Source organism: Anolis carolinensis, chromosome 4 (genome assembly GCF_035594765.1).
Source record: "Anolis carolinensis isolate JA03-04 chromosome 4, rAnoCar3.1.pri, whole genome shotgun sequence".
Lineage (NCBI taxonomy): Eukaryota > Metazoa > Chordata > Lepidosauria > Squamata > Dactyloidae > Anolis > Anolis carolinensis.
In genome coordinates this window covers 248827965-248849008 of record NC_085844.1, presented here as the reverse complement: position 1 = coordinate 248849008, position 21044 = coordinate 248827965, and the positions used below count along the sequence as shown (strand labels likewise).

The window sequence follows — 21044 nt, the reverse complement described above, 5'->3', positions numbered from 1 at the left end:
TATAAAAATGCAAAAGTACTTGGCAAAGAAACACACCAAAAAGCAAAAGCAAAAAGCATTAGCACTGACATTAAACACTTCGAATAAAATTGCTAGATTAGAAGCAGCTGACACTGGTAATGCTCTAACAAAGAACTGCCAAAAACAGTTAAACTAAACCAGGGGTCCCCAAACTAAGGCCCGGGGGCCGGATGCGGCCCTCCGAGGTCATTTACCTGGCCCCCGCCCTCAGTTTTATGATATAATATATTGTATATACATATAATATTGATAATAATATTATAATGTAATACAATATAACACTAATAATAACACCATATAATAATATTAATTATCTATTCTATATTACATATAATATTACTAATAATATTACAGTATAGTGGTATAGTTCAATATAGTAATATATAATGCTAATATTGTGCTATGCTAATAATATAATATATTGTATGTACATATAATTTGTAAGCCACTCTGAGTCCCCTTTGGGGTGAGAAGGGTGTGATACAAATGTAGTAAATAAATGCAGTAAATAAATAATAAATAAATTTTAGACTTAGGCTCACCCAAAGTCTGAAATGACTTGAAGGCACACAACCACAACAACAACAACAACAACAACAACAACAACCCTAATTAACTTGACTATCTCATTGGCCAGAAGCATTGAAATCCTGATAAATGTATGTTGGTTAAAATTGTTTTTATTTTTAAATATTGTATTGTTCTTTCATTGTTCTTGTTGTTGTTGTTTTTGCACTACAAATAAGACATATGCAGTGTGCATTGGAATTTGTTTGTATTTTTTTCAAATGATAATCCGGCCCCTCAACAGTCTGAAGGATTGTGGACCGGCCCTCGGCTTAAAAAGTTTGAGGACCCCTGAACTAAACAATCATTGTTGTTCCAGTACGACAGTTGGAAAATAAAATAATAATAATAATAGTGGTAGTAATACTAACAGTCATTCTTTCATTATTTTCATCATTTTATTATTTGGCTATTTCTATTATTTTATCTTTTTATTTTTGTTATATTTGTTATTTTTTATTATTTTTATCATTTTATTATCCTTTTATCATTTTATTGTTTTATTTTATTAGTTTATTATTTTTATTATTTTGTTATTTTACTATTTCATTATTTAAATATTTTATCATTTAATCATTTCTATTATTTTATCATTTTATTATTTTGCTATTTTTTTATTATTTTATCATTTTTATTATTTTTGTTATATTTGTCATTTTATCATTTTATTATTTTATTTTATTGTTTTATTATTCCATTATTTATATTATTTTGTTATTTTACTATTTCATTACTTAAATGGTTTTATCATTTAATCATTTCTATCATTTTATCATTTTATTATTTTGCTATTTTTATTATTTTTGTTATATTTGTTAATTTATCATTTTATTATTTTATTATTTTATTTTATTCTTACATTATTTTTATTATTTTGTTGTTTTGCTATTTCATTATTTAAATATTTTTATCATTTAATCATTTCTATTTTATCATTTTATTATTTTGCTATTTTTATTATTTTATAATTTTTATTATTTTTGTTATATTTTGTCATTTTATCATTTTATTATTTTATTTTATTATTACATTATTTTTATCGTTTTGTTATTTTACTATTTCATTACTTAAATAGTTTTATCATTTAATCATTTCTAATATTTTATCATTCTAGTATTATTATTTATTTATTGAACTGCTTAACCGCTCCGGCTGGAAACAAGGGCTCGCCACAGCGCCACCTGGAGGCCGGATTGCGAGGCGCTGCTTGCTCGCCTGGCTGAGTCCTCCGGGTGGCGCTGTGGCGAGGCCTTGTTTCCAGCCGGAGCGGTTTGAAAAAGGACGCAGTGCCGGCAAGAAAAGCGAGGAGCGGAAGTGCCTTGCAGCCGGGGCCGGAAGCGGGAAGAAGGCGAGCGGTGAGGCGGGAGCTTTGGCGGTGCACCGGCCAAGATGGCGGATCGGGAGGAGGCGTTGCGGGAGTTCGTGGCCGTGACCGGGGCCGAGGAGGAGCGGGCGCGCTTCTTCCTGGAGTCTGCGGGCGGGGACCTGCAGGTAGGCCTTTCCCCTTCTCGCTCCCTCCTTTCTGGAGCCTCAGGCAGGCCTCAGCAAGCCCGTAGCTAAGGGATAGATTTAGGGGTTCAAACCATTACCAAAATAGGTTGCTGTGAGTTTTCCGGGCTGTCTGGCCATGTTCTAGAAGCATTCTCTCCTGACGTTTCGCCCACACCTGTGGCAGGCACCCTCGGAGGTTGTGAGGTCTGTTGGAAGCTAGGCAAGTGGGGTTTATATATCAAGGAACATGAAAAGCACTGCAGACTAACTCAGTCATAGCAGAGCGCTTCATGAACCAACCTGGATATTATTTGAGAACACAAAAATGCAGGACCACTCAGACAACCACCCTGTCAGACTACACAGAGAAGCCATTGAAATCCGCAAGCACGTGGACAATTTCTACAGAAAGGAGGAAACCATTAAAATGAACAAAATCTGGCTACCAGTATTAAAAATCTCTAAAATCAGGACATTGGCGCAGGCAGGTGAGCAGCCTGCTGCAATAAATCACTCTGACCATGAGGTCGTGAGTTCGAGGCCAGCCTGTGGCGGGGTGAGCACCCATCAATTAAAAATTAAAAATAGCCCCTGCTCGTTGCTGACCTAGCAACCCGAAAGATAGTTGTTTCTATCAAGTAGGAAATAAGGTACCACTTATAAAGTGGGGAGGCAAATTTAACTAATTTTATTTATTTATTTATTGCAATATTTATATCCCGCCCTTCTCACCCAACAGGGGACTCAGGGCGGCTTACAATAAAACACACATATAAAAACTGTACAATACACTATAAATCGGTTAAAATTTTTTTTAACTTACATAAAACATTCATAAAACGCATTATAAAATACAGATAGGCATGCTCAAGTTTAAAAGACTGGGTCTGTCAATTGAGTTCCAGTATACATAATAGTAATTAATGCTGCTGATTCTTATTCGAAATTTACGACATTGGAATGAGGAAGTGCCATCGCAGTGGATGATGAAGCAGCTGCTCCCCCCTGTGGCCAGAATAAAACATCCCCTCAGGAGAAGGTTAAATTGCCTCTGCGTCTGTCTCTGTCTCGGTTCTATGTGTATATGGGCATTGAATGTTTGCCCTATATGTATATAATGTGAGTCCCCTGAGTCCCCTTCGGGGTGAGAAGGGCGGAATATAAATACTGTAAATAATAAATAAATAAATAAAGAACAACACTCAGAAAACGGGAAATCCAGACAGGAAACAATCAGGGCCAGCTAACAGCTCCCAACAAAAGATGCACCCAGGTAGGAAGAAGCCAGACTTTGAAGCTGCATTTATTTATGTATTTACCCTATTTATATACAGTGTTCCCTCACTTATTGCTGGGGTTAGGTTCCAGGACCACCCACAATCAGTGAAAATCCACGAAGTAGGGACTCTATATTTATTTTAATATTTGTACATTATTTTAGTAGTTATATACTATTTTAAGTCTTTATCAACCAATCCTGTGCTGATAAATCACCTTCTCCTGTTGCCGCTTGGGCTCCTTTTCTCTCCCTTCAGCTTGTCCTTCCTCCCTTCCTTAGGCTGTAAATTTTAATTTTAATTATTTATAATAGTCTTTTAGAGTTTGTTGAAAAACCGCAAAACAGTGAATCCGTGAAAAGTGAACCACAAAGTAGTGAGGGAACACTGTACCGCCTTTTTCTAACCCGAAGCAGGCACATAGCGGCTTACGTATGGCAATTTTCAATGCCTTAAAAACACATAAAAGAGAAGCAAATTAAAAATTAATACATAATGACATTTAAAAACATTACATTCAGTTAAAATCATGCCATCCAAAAATTGTAGTCTAAAGCTAATCCATGGTCATTTCACATATTACACATCTATTATGGCACTGCGCTATTCTCTGAAAGCTTGATCCCAGAGCCAGGTTTTTACTTTCCTTCTGAAGGCTAGGAGGGAGGAGGCTGATCTTCTATCACCAGGGAGGGAGTTCCGCAGCTGAGAGGCCACCACTGAGAAGATCCTTTCTCTCATCCCCACCAGTTGTGCTTGTGAAGCAGGCGGGACCGAGAACAGGGCCTCACCAGATGATCTTTATCTTCGAGGTGGTTAATAAGTGAAGATACGTTGGGACAGGGCTAGAACCGTTTAGGGCTTTATTTTGGAACCACAGTGACAGACATTGAAGCACCTACGAGGAGCAGAATCCAGACAAAGCAAGGTCATTCAATGGTAATCAAGGTGGCAAATTGAGACATTCACACTTGAGTCAAGCAGACAAGAGTTCTTTCACCAACCCTGGACATTCCACACACATATAAACCCCGCTTGCATAGTTTTCTAACAGACCTCACAACTTCTGAGGATGCCTGCGATAGATGTGGGCGAAACATCAGGAGAGAATGCTTCTGGAATATGACCATACAGCCTGGAAAACTTACAGTAAGCTTGTGTCATTGAACTTTATATGAACAATACTGTTTCTGCTGACCAAGTGAAAGCTCAATTACTGCAAAATCCACAGGCTCCATTGCCAGGACATGTATTTCCTGTGGATAAGAAGAGGCACCTAAGTTTCCAACCCAAATGGTTCAACAGATTTCCCTGGCTAATCTACTAATTTTATGTACAAGGTGTGCTTTGTAAGTACGGTGTGGTGTTTGGAGGAGAAGGTGGAGGTAAAGGTGCTCACCATAAGTTTGATACATTGGTTGCTAAGCCATTTGCGTGATGGAAAGATGCAATAGAAGTCTTCAATAGACACCAGAAAACAGAGTCCCATCAGAACAACGTGTGCTTAGCTGAAAACATCTTGCTAATTTACGTGGAAAATGTTTTGATACAACCCATCATCATGATAAAGGAAATAAGAATAAAGCAGACGAAAACAGAAAGAAACTTGAGAATTGTGGAAACTATTGTCCTTTGTGGCTGACAAGAACTGGCTTTAAGAGGGAGCGGTGATTCAGGACATATTCCCTGTGAAGAACCTTTGCACAATGATGGTAATTTCAGGGCCTTGCTGAGATCTGGTGCCAGATCAAGAGACACTGGCCTCCTGATCTGGTGGTAAAAACAATACAGAGAATTGGATGGAGCTCCCAGTGGTGCCCCCAAAATGGAGGGACCCCGAACAGTGGCAATACAATTACTTTTATAGTTTCACAGGACTTTGCCACCCTTTTTGGGCATCACTCAATCATTGCCAGGCTCAATTGGGTTAAAAGACAGTCAGACAATTTCACATCATGGTCCATGCCCCCCCCCCCCTTGTAGCCTCCCTTTTTGTCTAGTTCTTATCAGTATGATCTCTTCATCCCAATCCCCCCCCCCCCCTCTCTCGGGGAAATGTTAATCCAAAGCAAGTATTGATAGAAATGTGAATAAGTTGAGTAGGAACTTTAGCATTAAGAACAAAGGCATCACGGGTTCGTGTCCCCCAATGCGTAAATGTCACCCCCATGGACTTCCTCCCATGTTAGACCAGAGCACAATATTGTATCTAAAATACCAGAAAAATCATATGGCTGTAAAAAAAAACAGCAGCAACAACAGTGCATCCTTGCATGGCATGTAGACAAAACCATGTGATTCAGACCACAAGCACTGGGTAGAAATGATTTTATGGTAATATCAAATGACAGGGATGTGACTTTTATAAGAAGTAACACTTTACTGATGTTTTGCAGAAAAATTCTAAAGACAGTCATTTTTGTGTCACCCCCTTTAATGGTGTCACCCAGTGTAGCTTATCCTCCCCAGTGATGCCACTCAAGAGTCCATCTGCATTGACCACTGTAGTCGGTTTCAAACCGGTATTGAAGAAAGTGGTTTCACTGTGCAGATAGTTATATAGAAAATCCTGGAATTAGTTTGAGGACTGGATGACAGAGCCCACCCCATCCTATAGCAAACCTCGCAAACAGAACTATCTGAGAAGAATATGATCTGTTTGCAAGAGATAGGCCCATAGGATAGTCATTCGCCTCTACTGTCCAAAGAAAAGATGGATCATATCTGGTCTGATAGGGGAGGAAAGATTTGATAGATGCAGGATACTGGTGCACATTATGTGCTTTCTTTTGTGCACTTTTGGTGACAATCATTGTCTGGTCGTCGCAGTTTGAATTGTATTAATTGGTCAGTGTCGATGGGGCTTATGTCTCCTGTTTCTTTCAAACCTTCCCTCCTCCATCTCAGTGTCTTAAGATTGCAGTATTTTCTTTGGGCAATGCTGTTTGAGGACTATCCTGTGGGCTTATCTCTTCCAAACAGATTACAGTCTTTCCACATAGCCGTGGTTGCTGGGTTTGCTATGGGATGAAGAGGGACACAACTTTATTTGCTGCTGCTTCATAACCTCTTCTTGGTCAGACATCATGTTTTGTCTTCCTCAGATTAGGATCTTGATCAGGAGTTGCAGAAAATGTCCACTCCTTTAAAATGTAATTTATCCCTCATACTTCTGGTAGCTAAGACCGTATTTCCCAAATATTGGCTCAGGGTGAGCCAACACCAGCGGGAGCTCTAAGAGAGAGAATGTAGTAGCATCAGAGCTCTTTTCTTAGGATTGGTGTGGTGAAGCTCAGCTTCATTCTCATGATTAAGACATTCTCCTTGCTACATGATCGGGATCTTGGGTGTTCACTGCAGCCAGAGATAGGCCAGTGATCAGTGTGACACAGCTTCTTGCAGCCTGGCAACTTGTGTTTCAGGAAGAACAGGTTTCCCTGTGTGGTGCTCTTCCAAAGAGAATGGAGCTGTTCCAGTTCTTTAGTTGCTCTAGGCTGAGAGAGAATCACCGACTATGGAATATGCTACTGCGTTTGAGTCTGGTGGAGTCTACTTTTCTGGAGGTTTTAAGCAGAGGCTGGATAACCATCTGTTGAGAGGGCTTCGTCTATTGCTGTATGGCAGGAGGAAATAATAATAATAACAACAGCAGCATTGGACAGCCTTTGGGTTCTCTTCCAGTTTCATGATTTTGTAAACGATATCTCCCTAAACAGGATCAAACATGTCAGATTCCAGAAGACTGGCACAGTTTTTGTAACCTTTCTGGATATAAAGCCAAGCCATGCCCTTGATCATGGACATCCATCCAATTTGCTAGCTTTTAGGTGAAGAGTTTGAGTAGTAATACAAAAATAATCTGTGCCATATTCAAAACACCTAGTTCATATCAGCGCAAAATACGAAATTTGATACTCTTTTGTATGTGACACTTCAGATTCTCAAGGCATCTTTGATATTGGCCCTATTCCTTGTGTTGAAAAGTTAGGGATCCCTGTTTTCCTGGCAGAGAAGGTGCAGTGTTGAAATCAAGTGACGAGGTATGTCATAATAACAAAAAAGTAGAAAGAGCAGTGGTACCTGCAGCTATTCATAACAGATGAGTTGTAACACTGACTGTTGGTGTCCTGTTTTCCATGACCTAGATTATTGGCGAATGGAAGATCCTGGTTGATTGTAAAACTAGATCAAGGTTGCAGTCTTCTACCGTGTTTCCCCAAAAATAAGACAGTGTCTTATATTAATTTTTGCTCCCAAAGATGCTCTAGGTCTTATTTTCAGGGGATGTCTTATTTTTCCATGAAGAAGAATTCACATTTATTGTTGAAAAAAAAAATGAACATTATATACTGTACAGTAGTTGTCATTACAAGCCAGCATAACCAGACAAACTGTGAATCCTATCAAGAATTTCTTGTTAATACCATTATTTCCATGTACAACACTCTATAGTACGTACATTTACCGATCCTGCATGCTCTGGTGTGCTGTTTGGTGGGCATGCTTCCAAACAAAAACTTTGCTAGGTCTTACTTTTGGGGGAGGCCTTATATTTAGCAAACCAGCAAAACTTCTACTAGGTCTTATTTTTTGGGGATGTCTTATTTTAGGGGAAACAGGGTAAGTAAATCCATTTGAAGTGTGTGGAGCTCGCATATAACTTGCTCATTGACATTTTATCAAGGAGTAGCAGTGCTGTGCCTCTCAGTGAAACCTGGCTTGCTTATATCTCCCCTTTATTTCTGGAAGTCTTACATTTGAGATTTCCCACATTTGGAGAATTGTGCCTTTATCACAGCTTTTTACCTTGATGTCTCATTGGGTTTTTTTTTGAAGTGTTTTTCAGTAGACTTCACACACACCTGTGACTGGCTCTCCAGATTATCTTCTCATCCTTGCCTTAGGTTTTATCATTTTATTTCACATGAGCAGAATTAGAAGAAACTCAGAAACAGAGCTCTTGCAGAGACACTCTCCTTGAGGGGAAAGGTTTTTGTAGGCAGCCAGGAGTCTTATCTGCCTTTTTCTGAATTTTAGGTCTTTGGGGGCCTTGCTCATCCACAGTTTTTTATCTGAGTCTTCCCCATTTCCTATATTCATTGCATTTTAATCCAGGATTAATGATTACTAAGATGTATTTGCTTTCCATCCTTATTGGAAACAAAACGACTTGGGGAAATTTCTACTCACTTATTCTAATTCTCATTTTTGGATGATTTTCCTCTTTGCCACTCTTTTGTTTTCTTTTTGCCTTTATGAATCTTCAAAAACCTTCAAGCCTGAGCTTACTATTTTAGCTAAGGGACATCATTTTACCATGCCATTGTATGTATGGGATTTTTGAGCATTAATGGATTTTGGGTTGTTGTGAGTTTCCGGGCTATATGGCCATGTTCCAGAAGCATTATCTCCTGACATTTTGCCCACATCTGTGGCAGGCATCCTCAGAGGTTGTGAGGTCTGTTGGAAATGAGGCAAGTGGGGTTTATATATCTCTGGAATGTCAGAATATCACCTAACACCTCCCAACAAAGGATTACCCCAGGCAGGAAGCAGCCAGGCTTTGAAGCTCCAAAGCTTTTCAGTGCCAGTCAAGGTGATCAGTTGCTTCAAACATACAAGAGTTTTTTCTCCCTCCCCGGACATTCCACAGATATATACCCCCCCCCCTCCCCTTGTCCTAGTTTTCAACAAACCTCAGAACCTCTGAGGATGCCTGCCATAGATGTGGGTGAAACGTCAGAAGAGAAAACTTCTGGAACATGGCCATACAGCCCGTAAAACTCACAGCAACCCAGTGATTCCGGCCATGAAAGCTTTCGACATCACATTAATGGGTTTTGGTATTTGTGGATGATCTTGAAACTAAACCCCATAGGGAATACCTAGGGCCCACTGTAAATCTTTTTTAATTTTGACCTTCAATCTTCAAGTGAAAAATATTCTTTTTCTTCTTTTGGTTTTGTCTATCTGTTTAGCTTATGGGCGGTGGCCTGTTTAGTTTCATCAGTTTTCTGCACTTAGAGTAGTTCAAACACTTTTACAGAGATAAGATATTGATGCCAGGGAGAGTTGGCAAGTTAGGAGATGGGCAGATCCACTTTCCAGTCTAAATGAAGATCACCATGCATCTGGGAAGGGAATTAGCTGGCCCTGCAGGTAAGTTGTACTTTAAGTCCTACAGTCTAGGACAGGCTTATGGAAGGTGGAGGCCCGAACATCGGTTAGGCTGAAGGTTGCCTTCCTGTGACATGTATAATGGTTGCATTTTGTACCTCAGGTTTCTGGGATCTGTGCTGATTCATGAAACCAGAGTAAGAACAACCATAAGTTCCCCTCTCCTTTTGTACCCTTCAGATTTTCTTCGCTGGAGCATGAAATTTCCCAAAGCATTAGTGAAAATGCTGGATATCAGCCCAGGTTTAATTAGCAGGATTTCCCCAAGGGACTTTTACTGGACTGTTTGCCTGCTGGTATTGTTTGGGTGGTGCACGTGTTGTTATGGGATAATTAAACATTATATTCCTGCCCTCTTGGATGGTGCCATCTCTCAAAAGCTGTTGTGAATCCCTCCTTGCAGATTGCCTTGGCCAGTTTCTATGAAGATGGAGGGGATGAAGACATCATTACTCTCCCTCAGCCGGCTCCAAGTTCTGTTACAAGAGGCACCACACCCAGGTAAGAACAACTGCCATGCCTTTGAGCACAACTGTAAAACCACTATTATATAGGTGCCAGTTTCTAGAAGGAGACATGATAATTGTTGCTTTGGAAAGCTCTGCTGGAGATCTCTAATATCCATTGAACTACAATTTCCCTGAGGGTGGCTTGTGGAACAATATTGGTAAACCAGAACAGTGAAGTTAGGTGTGCTTTTTAAGCTATTTGAGACTGAGCATTCATTAAGGTTGACTGCAAAGTCACTGAAGTGCTTTAAAAATAGCTGTGCTGTACTTTTTTTAGTAGAGCGGAGTAGCAAAACGTATCTCATATGGAGTAGCTCTGGGTATAAATAGATGGTTTTGTGGAGACTTTTGTACACTTTGTATGTGTCCTTCAGGGTATAGTTTACATCTAGGTTCAATCCCCAGCCCTCAAATATTCTGGGATGGTCCTTGTTTCTAAGTCTGGGAAGAGTTCCTCCCTGGGACTTCGTGCAGCTGATGCCAGGGACAGTAGACAGAATTGGCACAAAGAAGCTCCAGTCTTCTGTCTGGGATGACTCAGCGTGACCCTGTTGAGGACTGCAAAGTTAGTTTCTTTTTTTAAATGGTGTGCCATGTAACTTGATGGGTTTGTTGTCTTAGGTTTGCATTTTCACTCACTTGGATGTAGAGAGCTTTGCAAAAGAAAGGAAGACAAACATGCGAGTGTGGTAAGACAAACGTATTTAAGGGCCAACCTGCAGAGAGAGAACAGTGAAAGAGCAGCAGTTGTGCAACAGAAGGTGGAAAGAACTAATTATAGAACTATAGAATAGAAAGGACCCCAAGGGCCCTCTCGTCCAAACCCCTGTAAGGCAAGAACACACAGTTAAATCCCCTCTGAGAGATGGCCATCAAATCTCTACTTAAAGACCTCTGAAGAAAAAGAGTCCACACCGTTTGTATGGTGAGCAAAACAATGGTTCCTGGTCTCTTTCTGAAGCAATTTTCTGGATTTCTGACACAACCCGTCAAAGGAGTAGCCTGGCCTCATTTTTGGTGGTTACTGAGCATAAAGAGATGGTTAAGACTGTATTACAGAGATTTCCAAGGATGTCCTTTTTTTTCTCCCAGATAAATGAAGTGCTGCCTAAGAAATGCTTGGGATTATCCTGAAACCTGCCCCTCTGACACCGGGCCTGGCCTTTATTGATAGGAATTGATTGGATGTGTCAGGGTCTTTGCAAGATGTGAACGCTCCCTCCTTCAAAGTGCATATGCTTCATAATCACAGGCAAACTAGTGATTACTTGTAATATATATGTGAATCAGATCCTGAACATATATGAGATATGTATATAATCCTTATGGTGCCTGGTCAATATTCAACTTTTAATCATCTTTTTGACCTTTGTTTTATTTGCTGTTTAGTATAGTTGCTATAGTTCAGCATTGGATGAAGTATAGTTGCTGCGGTGGCATCATCAAAAAGGGAAAAGAGGTTTGGGATTTTCAATGGATCTTGTTTGAGGAGGGATTGCTGCTTCTCCAGTCCTTCCCGGATTTCAGCCTTTTGTGCAGCTCTGGAAAATGAAGTTGCACTAAATCCCAGGTTGTTGCATCCTTGCACCATGTGGCATTCTGATCCTTTCTCCCTATTGCTTGCACCACCTAGCAGGAGCTGGCTTTAAGGCAGTGAGGGATGGCATGAGGACAAAAGAGCACATTACCAGAAGGTGGACTCATTGGGCTTTTCTTTTCTTCTCCCCAGCGACCACCGGGTGACATCATTCCGCGATCTTGTCCATGCTCAGGAAGAGGAGGAGGAAGAAGAAGAAGGACAAAGGTTTGTTGCTGGTCGAATGCCCAGATCTCCATCTTACTTATGGGAAGAAAGTGAGAGGCGGGAGGAAAATCTGGCTTTGTCTCTTGTGATACATTAATGCTGAGGCTGCCATAGAAATGGCGGTGTTGGGCGGGCTGTGGCTGTTGAAGCAGCTGTTGGAGTCTGTCTCTTGAAGGGCATGACCTTCCCTGCCTTTGTCTGAGGCCCTTTCATTCCAGGCCTTGCATAGCAAGTGGCTGCGCTCTTCATTAGCCTCAAGCAGGAGATGGCATTATTACTCGCTTTCTTCTGTACTGATATCCAGATAGATATCCTGCATCAAGAAAAGCTGGTTGTTCTCTGATCTGCAAAGTGGTTTTATATCAGTTTTCATTAAATGTTAATTTACTCTGTTCACTGCTTATGCTGTTTATTCTATTTTTGCTAGTTAAGCAGGGAGCGAAAGGTGTCCATTGATCAGGGGCCTCTTCTCAGGAGGCTCCAGAGATGGCCATTGTTGCCAGTCAGGATGTTGTGAGGGAGGCGCGCAAAGCAGCCTCTCGGAAATAAACACCCCTGTGATTGTGTTGCTGTATGCCTTCAAGTCTTATCTTGGCCGAATTTACTCAGGGGAAATTTGCCGTTGCCGTTCTCTAAAGCTGAGAGATGGTGATTTGCCCAAGGTCACCCATGGTTAATCCATCCCTCAAGTCAGTACGCTTATATCAGTTTGGACTTTTTGAGTAGCTTTGCTATCTGAGGTTAACCAAGAGAGAGTTGCTTGACAAGGGCGCTACTACTAAAGCTGAGGAGTCATTCTGGCATGTTGGAGATAACAGCCGTGCTTCCCTCTTTGAAGCAAGCTTGCCTAGCCTTTAAACTACAGCCTGAATCCAGTTCAGTGTAGCTCCCGTGTCTTACCTCTTGTCAACTGAGCTAGTCAGCCGAACAGAGCTAGCTGTAGAGAGACATGTTGGAACAAAGGCCTAACAGCAGGTCATTCTTCTTGTTAGATGGGCTGTAAATGCTTGTGAATGCTGGTTACCTATGGAGTGAAAATATAGCAAATGTGCATAGGTTTTTATTACTCTTCTGGTTTCTAAACTTGTTTCTTGGTTCAGATGTTAGGTGCTAAGAAGGTGGTGTAGGGTTTGTTGTGACTACACGGCAGTGCAGAAAAAAGTGAACATGGCGGGTGTTGCTTTTTCTTCGTCATGGTCTCTGAAATTGCACATATGGGGTTTCCTATGCTTATGCAGTTAGTTTTGGAATTCTCTAGAACTCCTTGGAACTACGTTTCTCCACTTCCAAAGCTGTGTTATGTTGGATCAGCTCAGATATAGCTAGAGTAGATCTTCCACTTTTATGGGGGCTAGGTTTGCAAATCCCTCACAAATGTGGGAAACTGAATTAGGATTTTTTTGCCTGAGAGAACATTTAACTAGTAATCTCTAGGTTCTTCAGCACATTTCTGTGATTTGCCTTGACTGTCAACTGAACATAGAATCAAATTGGAGGACCTAAAAATGCCTAGAGGAGTGTTCTTTTGAGGAATCCCTAGGTCTTCCAGCACTATTCTAAGGTCGATTTCTGCTTGAAGTTGATCGTAGGGTCATTTTAGAGGCCCTATAGATTCCAAGAGATAACACTTTAATCAAATCCACAAACAATCAAATCCGCAAAAGTTCAGCCTGCAAATGTGGAGGGCTGTCTGTACTTGTATATAAAAATGCTCCAAGTATTGCCTAGTGGAGAAGTGTGGCGATGATGTGGCTCCGTTGTCTTCTCTTCAGATTTTACGCCGGAGGCTCAGAGCGAAGTGGGCAGCAGATCGTTGGCCCACCCAGGAAGAAGAGTCCCAATGAATTGGTGGAGGACTTGTTCCGAGGAGCCAAAGAACATGGAGCCGTGGCTGTGGAGAGGACGGCTAAGAGCCCTGGAGAGGGGAGCAGGCCAAGGGTGAGCATGGAGCAGCGGGTGGCACATTTGGAGTCTGGTGGGAGCACAAAAACTGGGACAAGGGATCCTCATTTGGTCTCTGAGATGTTTCAACAGCTCCCAAGTCTGTGTCCTCCAGCACAGTGCTTTCCCCAGTCAGCAATTGCAAATAAAAACAGGGATTTCCTTTTTGAGGACTGAAGAAAGACATCCTCCTTTCTGTGTTGTGCAGCCTAGCTGTTTTCTCCATCTTTGGATTATTTTTTTTTGAGGGAGAGAAAAGCTAGTCTCAGTTTGTAAATCCATTTGGCTTCCTCCAACTCTTCAAAGCTCTTTTCTTTTTTTCAGCCCTTTGCCGGCGGGGGGTATCGCTTGGGAGCTGCTCCCGAGGAGGAATCTGCTTATGTGGCAGGAGAGTCGAGACAGAATGCAGCCCAAGATGTGAGTATTTTTGAAACAAAAGGCAGGTGTCTTCCAAGGCTCCCATTCATAGACTCATCGAGTTGGAAGAAACCACATGGGCCTTCTAGTCCGACCCCCTGCTATGCAGGAAAAGTACAATCAAAGCATCTGCAACAGGTGGCCATCCAGCCTGTTTAAAAGCCTCCAAGGAAGGAGCCTACACCAGACTTTGGTGTAGACTCTGAGGCAGAGAGTTCCACTGCTGAACAGCCCTTACAGTCAGGAAGTTCTCCCTAATGTTCATGTGAAATCTTCTGTCCTAGTTTCCAGGGCAGCAGAAAACAAGCCTGCATCTTCTTTTTTATGACATTCGATAATCTAGGCTCCAATACAAAGAACAGATAATCCAGACATCCATGGAAACTGGCCCAGTTATGTCATGAGATATGCAAGAAGAATGTGATTCACCAGAGTCTTCTTCCCCAGTGGGATAAGTCTCTGGACAGTTTGCCCTACAGGACCTGAAAGAGCTGCAAAGACAAGCATCCATTTATTGGTGCACAGTTTGTATTGTGGAACCTAACTGAGTCCACATAGGTTATCAGTTGTTAATTGAAACAAATTACCTTCCCCATCTCTTCTTCTGACAATCCAGGGCTGTCTGCTTAGAATGCACAGAATAACTTCAAACTCCTTCGGTTCAGCTATCACAGGCGGCTCAAACTTTATTTCAGTATTTACAACTGTTTGCACAGCAGACTGGACGATCACTCACCATACACATCCGATTCCTTCAAGCAGGCAGTCAGGAGTAACATTCCAACCTTATCTCAAACACTCCATCCATCTGGAAACGAGAACTTCCCAAAGTTACGCACTGGCAATTCATTTCCACTCTATGAATTAACCTCTTCACTTTTGATTACACAGCTTTAAACTCCAAGCATTATTTCACACTATATCAAAACAAATACTGGCATAAGTTTTGTCCAAAGCAAAAGCTGAAGTTGCTTCTTTTAAAATACATATAATAGAGGGAAAATACAAGTTACTGTATGTATTTGGATAAGGCCTTGGTAAGAGTGTCTGAGAGAAAATAGAAAAAAAGAAATGATGGGATCAAGCAGGACGTTGAGACTGATTTACAGTTGGATCTCCATATTCACTGGGTTTGGGGCACAAGACCCCCATGAAAGTGAAAAACCGCAAATAAATACATTGCTCTTTATTTATCTTCAAAAAACCATTCCCTAGGATTTTCTAGGCCTTTCAATAGGGTTCTGTGGTCAACCTCCAGCAGAAATTGTCCATATTTGTGCACTGAAAGACCTAGAGGTTCCAACGGAGAACATTGTTATCAAATCTGTGAGGAGTCAAACTCACAAAAGTAAAATGTGGAGGGACAACTGCATTTTAGCGTGGATGGATATCGACAAAAGCTTAAAATAAATCCGTTTCTCTCAAAGGTGCTGTTTGATCCCTTCATTTCCCATTGGTCCCTTTCCAAATTTGTGCTGAAACAGACTAACATCGCTGTCTCTTTGCAAACTACTATCGTGGCACATGCGTTAGCACTTCTACAACATGATCCTAATCTACCTCTATGGTTTGAACTTGCTTAAGTGTTTTGTTATGCCTTCCTATCAGAGAGGCCCTATGGCAGGCATTGGCCAACTTTGTCCCTCCAGGTGTTTTGGACTTCAACTCCCACCATTCCTAACAGCCTCAGGCCCCTTCCTTTTCAGCCTCGGCCGCTTAAGCGGCCGAGGCTGAAAAGGAAAGGGCCTGAGGCTGTTAGGAATGGTGGGAGTTGAAGTCCAAAACACCTGGAGGGACAAAGTTGGCCAATGCTTGCCTAGGGTTTGTGGAAACATCTCTGGTTTTCTTTTGCAGGTCCACGTGGTCCTGAAGTTGTGGAAGAGCGGGTTCAGCCTGGATGGCGGCGAACTGAGGAGCTACCAAGACCCGTCCAATTCCCAATTCCTGGAATCCATCCGCAGAGGGTAACGAATAGGGAGCAGGGAGGTGCCTTATTCCAGATGTTTGAGGCTGGGGCTGGCATTCTTCACAGTGAAGCTGGGCAGAACAGGCTCCACTCCATTTACGTGGGCCAGAAAGGTTAGTTAGGTGGCCTGGCTTTGTGCCTCAAATGAGCCTCTTTCTTCCCTTCCTTTTGCCAGGGAGGTCCCTGCAGAGCTTCGTCGGTTGGCGCGCGGCGGGCAGGTGAACCTGGACCTGGAGGACCACCGCGATGAGGATTTTGTGAAGCCCCGAGGGACCTTCAGGGCTTTCACCGGAGAAGGGCAGAAGCTGGGCAGGTGAGGAGTTGCAGTAGTCAAGACTCTTCCCTCTGTCTTTGCACATACAGTGGAACCTCTACTTAAGAGCGTCCCAACTTACTGTATATACTCAAGTATAATCCGACCCAAATATAAGCCGAGGCACCTAATTTTACCACAAAAAAACTGGGAAAACATTGACTCCAGTATAAGCCGAGGGTGGTACATTTCAGAAATAAAAATAGATACCAATAAAATTACATGAATTGAGGCATTAGTAGCTTTAATGTTTTTGAATATTTACATAAAGCTCAAATTTAACATAAGACTGTCCAACTCTGATCCAATCATTATTCTCATCTTCTTTAATCTAAATGTGCTTATGTATCCTTTTAATAATAATAGAGTAAAATAATACATGTAATAATAATAAATATAGGGAAATAATACAAGTCATAATAAATAGAGTAAAATAATAAATGCAATAATAATAATAGTAAGATCAGAGTGAAATAATAAATGTAATAATAATAACAATAATAATAGAGTAAAATAAATGTAATAGTAGCAACAATAATAGAGAAAAATAATAAATGTACCATATATTCTCGAGTATAAGCTGACCCAAATATAAGCCAACCAGGACCCTCACCTGAGTATAAGCCGAGGGGGGCTCTTTCAGTCTTAAAAAAAGGGCTGAAAAACTAGACTTATGCTCGAGTATATACAGTAATAGCATTTTGAATCAAGAGCAGTTGCTAGGCCTGGTTTTGCTTTGACATAAGAGCATCATTTTGAGTTAAGAGCTAGTGCCGGAGGGAGTGCTAGAAACAGAGTACAGGGCTTTTGCGCTTCCAGAGAGCTGCCTCCGTGCCTCGTGCTTTTGTCCACTTTGATAGATTGCTGTCTGCTTTGTTCTTGTCCGCTTTGAGGAACTTTGGGTTAGTTGATTTTGTGTGGTTTTTACTCCTTTTATGTGTTGTTGAAGGCTTTCATGGCCAGAATCATGCCATTGTATGTATGGGATTTTTGAGCATTAATGGATTTTGGGTTGCTGTGAGTTTTCTGGGCTGTATGGCCATTTTCCAGAAGCATTCTCTCCTGATGTTTCACCCACATCTATAGCAGGCAACCTCAGAGGTTGTGAGGTCTTGGAAAACTAGGCAAGTGGGGTTTATATATCTGTGGAATGTCCAGGGTGGAAGAAAGAACTCTTGTCTGTTTTGAAGCAAGTGTGAATGTTACAATTGACCACCTTGATTAGCATTAAATGGCCTTGCAGCTTCATAGCCTGGCTGCTTACTGCCTGGCAGAATCCTTTGTTGGGAGTTTAGCTGGCCCTGATTTTTTCCTGTCTGGAATTCCCTGTTTTCTGAGTGTTATTCTTTATTTACTGTTTTTAAAATACTGATAGCCAGATTTTGTTCATTTTCATGGTTTCCTCCTTTCTGTTGAAATTGTCTTCATGCTTGTCGATTTCAGTGGCTTCTCTGTGTAGTCTGGCATGGTGGTTGTTGGAGTGGTCCAGCATTTCTATGTTCTCAAATAATATGCTGTGTCCAGTTTGGTTCATCATGTCAATATGCATTTATACATTATTTGATATGTGTGAAGTACATTTTCATATTTCAAAACACGTAACAAAAATAATTCGGTGTTGGGATTTCAGGGGGCTGGAATGGGTTAATAGCATTTCAGTGGGAACATTCACTTTGAAATAAGAACAATTTGAGTTAAGAGCAAGGCCACAGGGCAAATTAAACTCTTAACTCAAAGTATCACTGTATGTAGTTGATCTCTCCAAATTTATTAGCCATCCCTCCCAATTGGGTGTGATCTGCAAAATTGATCATCATGCCATCTATCTCATCCTCCAAGTTGTTGATGAAGATGTTGAAGTTGAAGTCCAAAACACTTGGAGGGCCCAAGTTTGTCCATGCCTGAATTAACCAGTTTCCAGTTCGCCTCACAGTAACATTGTCTAGTCAATCATTTACTAGCTTTTTTGCAAGAATAAGGGTAGGATGCACAGGTGGCATTAATAGACTAATGAATGAAAGATGTGTAAGTAACTGGAGCCTCCATGTATAGGTAAAGGTAAAGGTTTGGTGCTCATCTCCATTTCTAAGCCAAAGAGCTGGTGTTGTCCATAGACACCGCCAAGGTCATGTGGCCAGCATGACTGCATGGAGTGCCGTTACCTTCCCGCTGGGAAGGTAACGGCAATATATACTACTAGTAAACGTAAGAGATTCCATAGGGACGGGGCTATGATCTACCACTGTTTCTAGCCAAACCCAGTTTAGATTGATGTTAAATACGATACCATAATCCCCTTCTTTTGCAGCTTGTATAACAAGTGCCACCAAAAGTTGTTTCTATAGAAAATAATATTACATTACCAACAGTACTTACATACTATATACCATACTTTCCTTTTTTATGTTTCACCAAAGTTTGCACATACCTGGAATAGCCCTTTGATTCTAAGTGAGGTCTGACTAAAGTAGAATACAATCCGACTATGATTTACCTCAATCTTAATAGTTTTTTCGTGTCAGGAGAACTTGAGAAATTGCAAGTCACTTCTGGTGTAAGAGAATTGGCTATCTGCAAGGACATTGCCCAGGGGGTGCCCGGATGTTTTACCATCCTGTGGGAGGCTTCTCTCATGTCCCTGCATGGGAAGCTAGAGCTGACAGGCGGGAGCTCACCTTGCTCCCCGGATTGGAACTGCCAACCTTTTGGTCAGTACTCTACCGGCACAAGGATTTAACCCATTGCTGCACCGGGGTCTCCACCATCTGAACATGAGGCAACAGTGTGATGCTGCACTAAAAAGGCCAGTGTGATTCTCAGCTTCATCAGTAGGAGTCTAGTATTATATTATCTTAAAACTAGACTCCTACTGATAAAGCTAAGAATCGCATTTGTCTTTTTAGCTGCCGCATCACACGGTTGTCTCATGTTCAGTTTGTGGTCCGCTAAAACTCCATGGACTGTTGACAAGCCAGGTGTACCCCACCCTATATCTGTGCCTTTCAATATTATTGCTTGAGTGTAAAAGGTAAAGGTAAAGGTTTCCCCTGAGGTTAAGTCCAGTCATGTCTGACTCTGGGGGTTGGTGCTCATCTCCATTTCTAAGCCGAAGAGCCGGCGTTGTCCGTAGACACCTCCAAAGTCATGTGGCCATAGGCATGGCTGCATGGAGCGCCGTTACCTTCCCGCCGGAGTGGTACCTATTGATCTACTCACATTGGCATGTTTTCAAACTGCTAGGTTGGCAGAAGCTGGAGCTAACAGCGGCCGCTCACACCGCTCCCGGGGTTTGAACCTGGGACCTTTCGGTCTCCAGCTCAGTGCTTTAACGCACTTCGCTTTAGTGTAGTACTGTACATTTCTCCCTGTTGAACTCCCATTAAAGCGAACCCCTGGTCTCCTCTTTTTTCTCAGCACTGCTCCCCAAGTGATGGGCTCAGGCTCTCTGGCCCAGCAGGCTGAAAACGAAGCCAAAGCCAGCTCCTCGATCACCATTGACGAGTCTGAGCCCACCACCAACATTCAGATCCGACTTGCTGATGGTGGGCGACTTGTGCAGAAATTCAACCACAGTCACAGGTAAGCGGAACAGGCTTGGTGCTGTTTTCAGTATATTTTTCCCAGGATGTGTCTTTCCTGTCAGCCTGGAGTTGGAATTCGGCCAAATGCCCACATCTCTTTCCTTTCCTGGGCAGGATCCGTGACGTCCGGCTCTTCATAGCGGACGCCAGGCCGGCGATGGCCGCCACCAGCTTTGTCCTCATGACCACCTTCCCGAACAAAGAGCTCTCGGACGAAGACCTGACCCTGAAGGAAGCCAACCTCCTCAACGCCGTCATTGTCCAACGGTTAATATAAGGAGACCCTCCTCTCCGCCAACTGGCCGCCCACGCCGTATAATAGCCCCCGCGTGAGGCCCAGCGGGGATCGTGGCGTCACGGTCGGGTCGTAGCACTGGGTTCGAAGCTCTTGGGTTGGACTCTTTAGTTGCGTTTCCCATGGTTTTTTCTTTTCTTTTTTTTTCTTTTGTGCTGATCCATGGACTTAAAAACACAAACAAAAAAAGGCAAATTAAACCAAACACAGACTTTTTGCAACGAGGAGGGTCCTCTGCCAGATATCTTCTTTCACAGACGGCCATGTTGCTGCCCTCAAGGAGTGGCAAAAGGTAAAAGATGCGTCACAGCCTTTCTCCTCCTCCTCCTCCTCCAAGGGCAGCCACAAAATTATTCTCCCTCTTTGATGTATTAAATAAAGCGAACCCTAAACTGGGACCTCTCTTCTCTATTGCTCACCAAATCCCGTGAGGTACTTCGTTAGCTCAAGGTGGAAATTAAAGGTCACTATCTTTGCCCACGCCTCTTCTTCCTTAAATACCATAGCATCCTGACCCACTCATCCACATTTCTTTGTCCTTGCAGAGGCTGCCATAGTTTGATTCAAGTGGCAAAAGGATAGAGGTCCCGTAAAGTCTGTTTCAGTGTATCCTGAGAAAGGACCATTTATTAAGTTTGTTTTGGAAAATGGAAATTTCCAAAACCTTTTGGAGATTTTATGATCT

The 21044-nt window shown here is 42.0% G+C and overlaps 1 protein-coding gene across 1 annotated transcript; it reads left to right on the top strand.

Annotated features, from left to right (window-relative positions):
* The first annotated feature begins 1880 nt into the window (after positions 1 to 1880).
* Positions 1881 to 20757, top strand: nsfl1c (NSFL1 cofactor). Its single transcript, XM_003226100.4, has 9 exons — positions 1881 to 2079; positions 9937 to 10034; positions 11772 to 11846; positions 13619 to 13784; positions 14112 to 14204; positions 16059 to 16168; positions 16346 to 16483; positions 19898 to 20062; positions 20179 to 20757. Exons 1-9 carry the CDS (start codon positions 1978 to 1980, stop codon positions 20339 to 20341), a joined length of 1110 nt encoding a protein of 369 aa, XP_003226148.1. The 5' UTR covers positions 1881 to 1977; the 3' UTR covers positions 20342 to 20757.
* Positions 20758 to 21044: the final 287 nt, after the last annotated feature.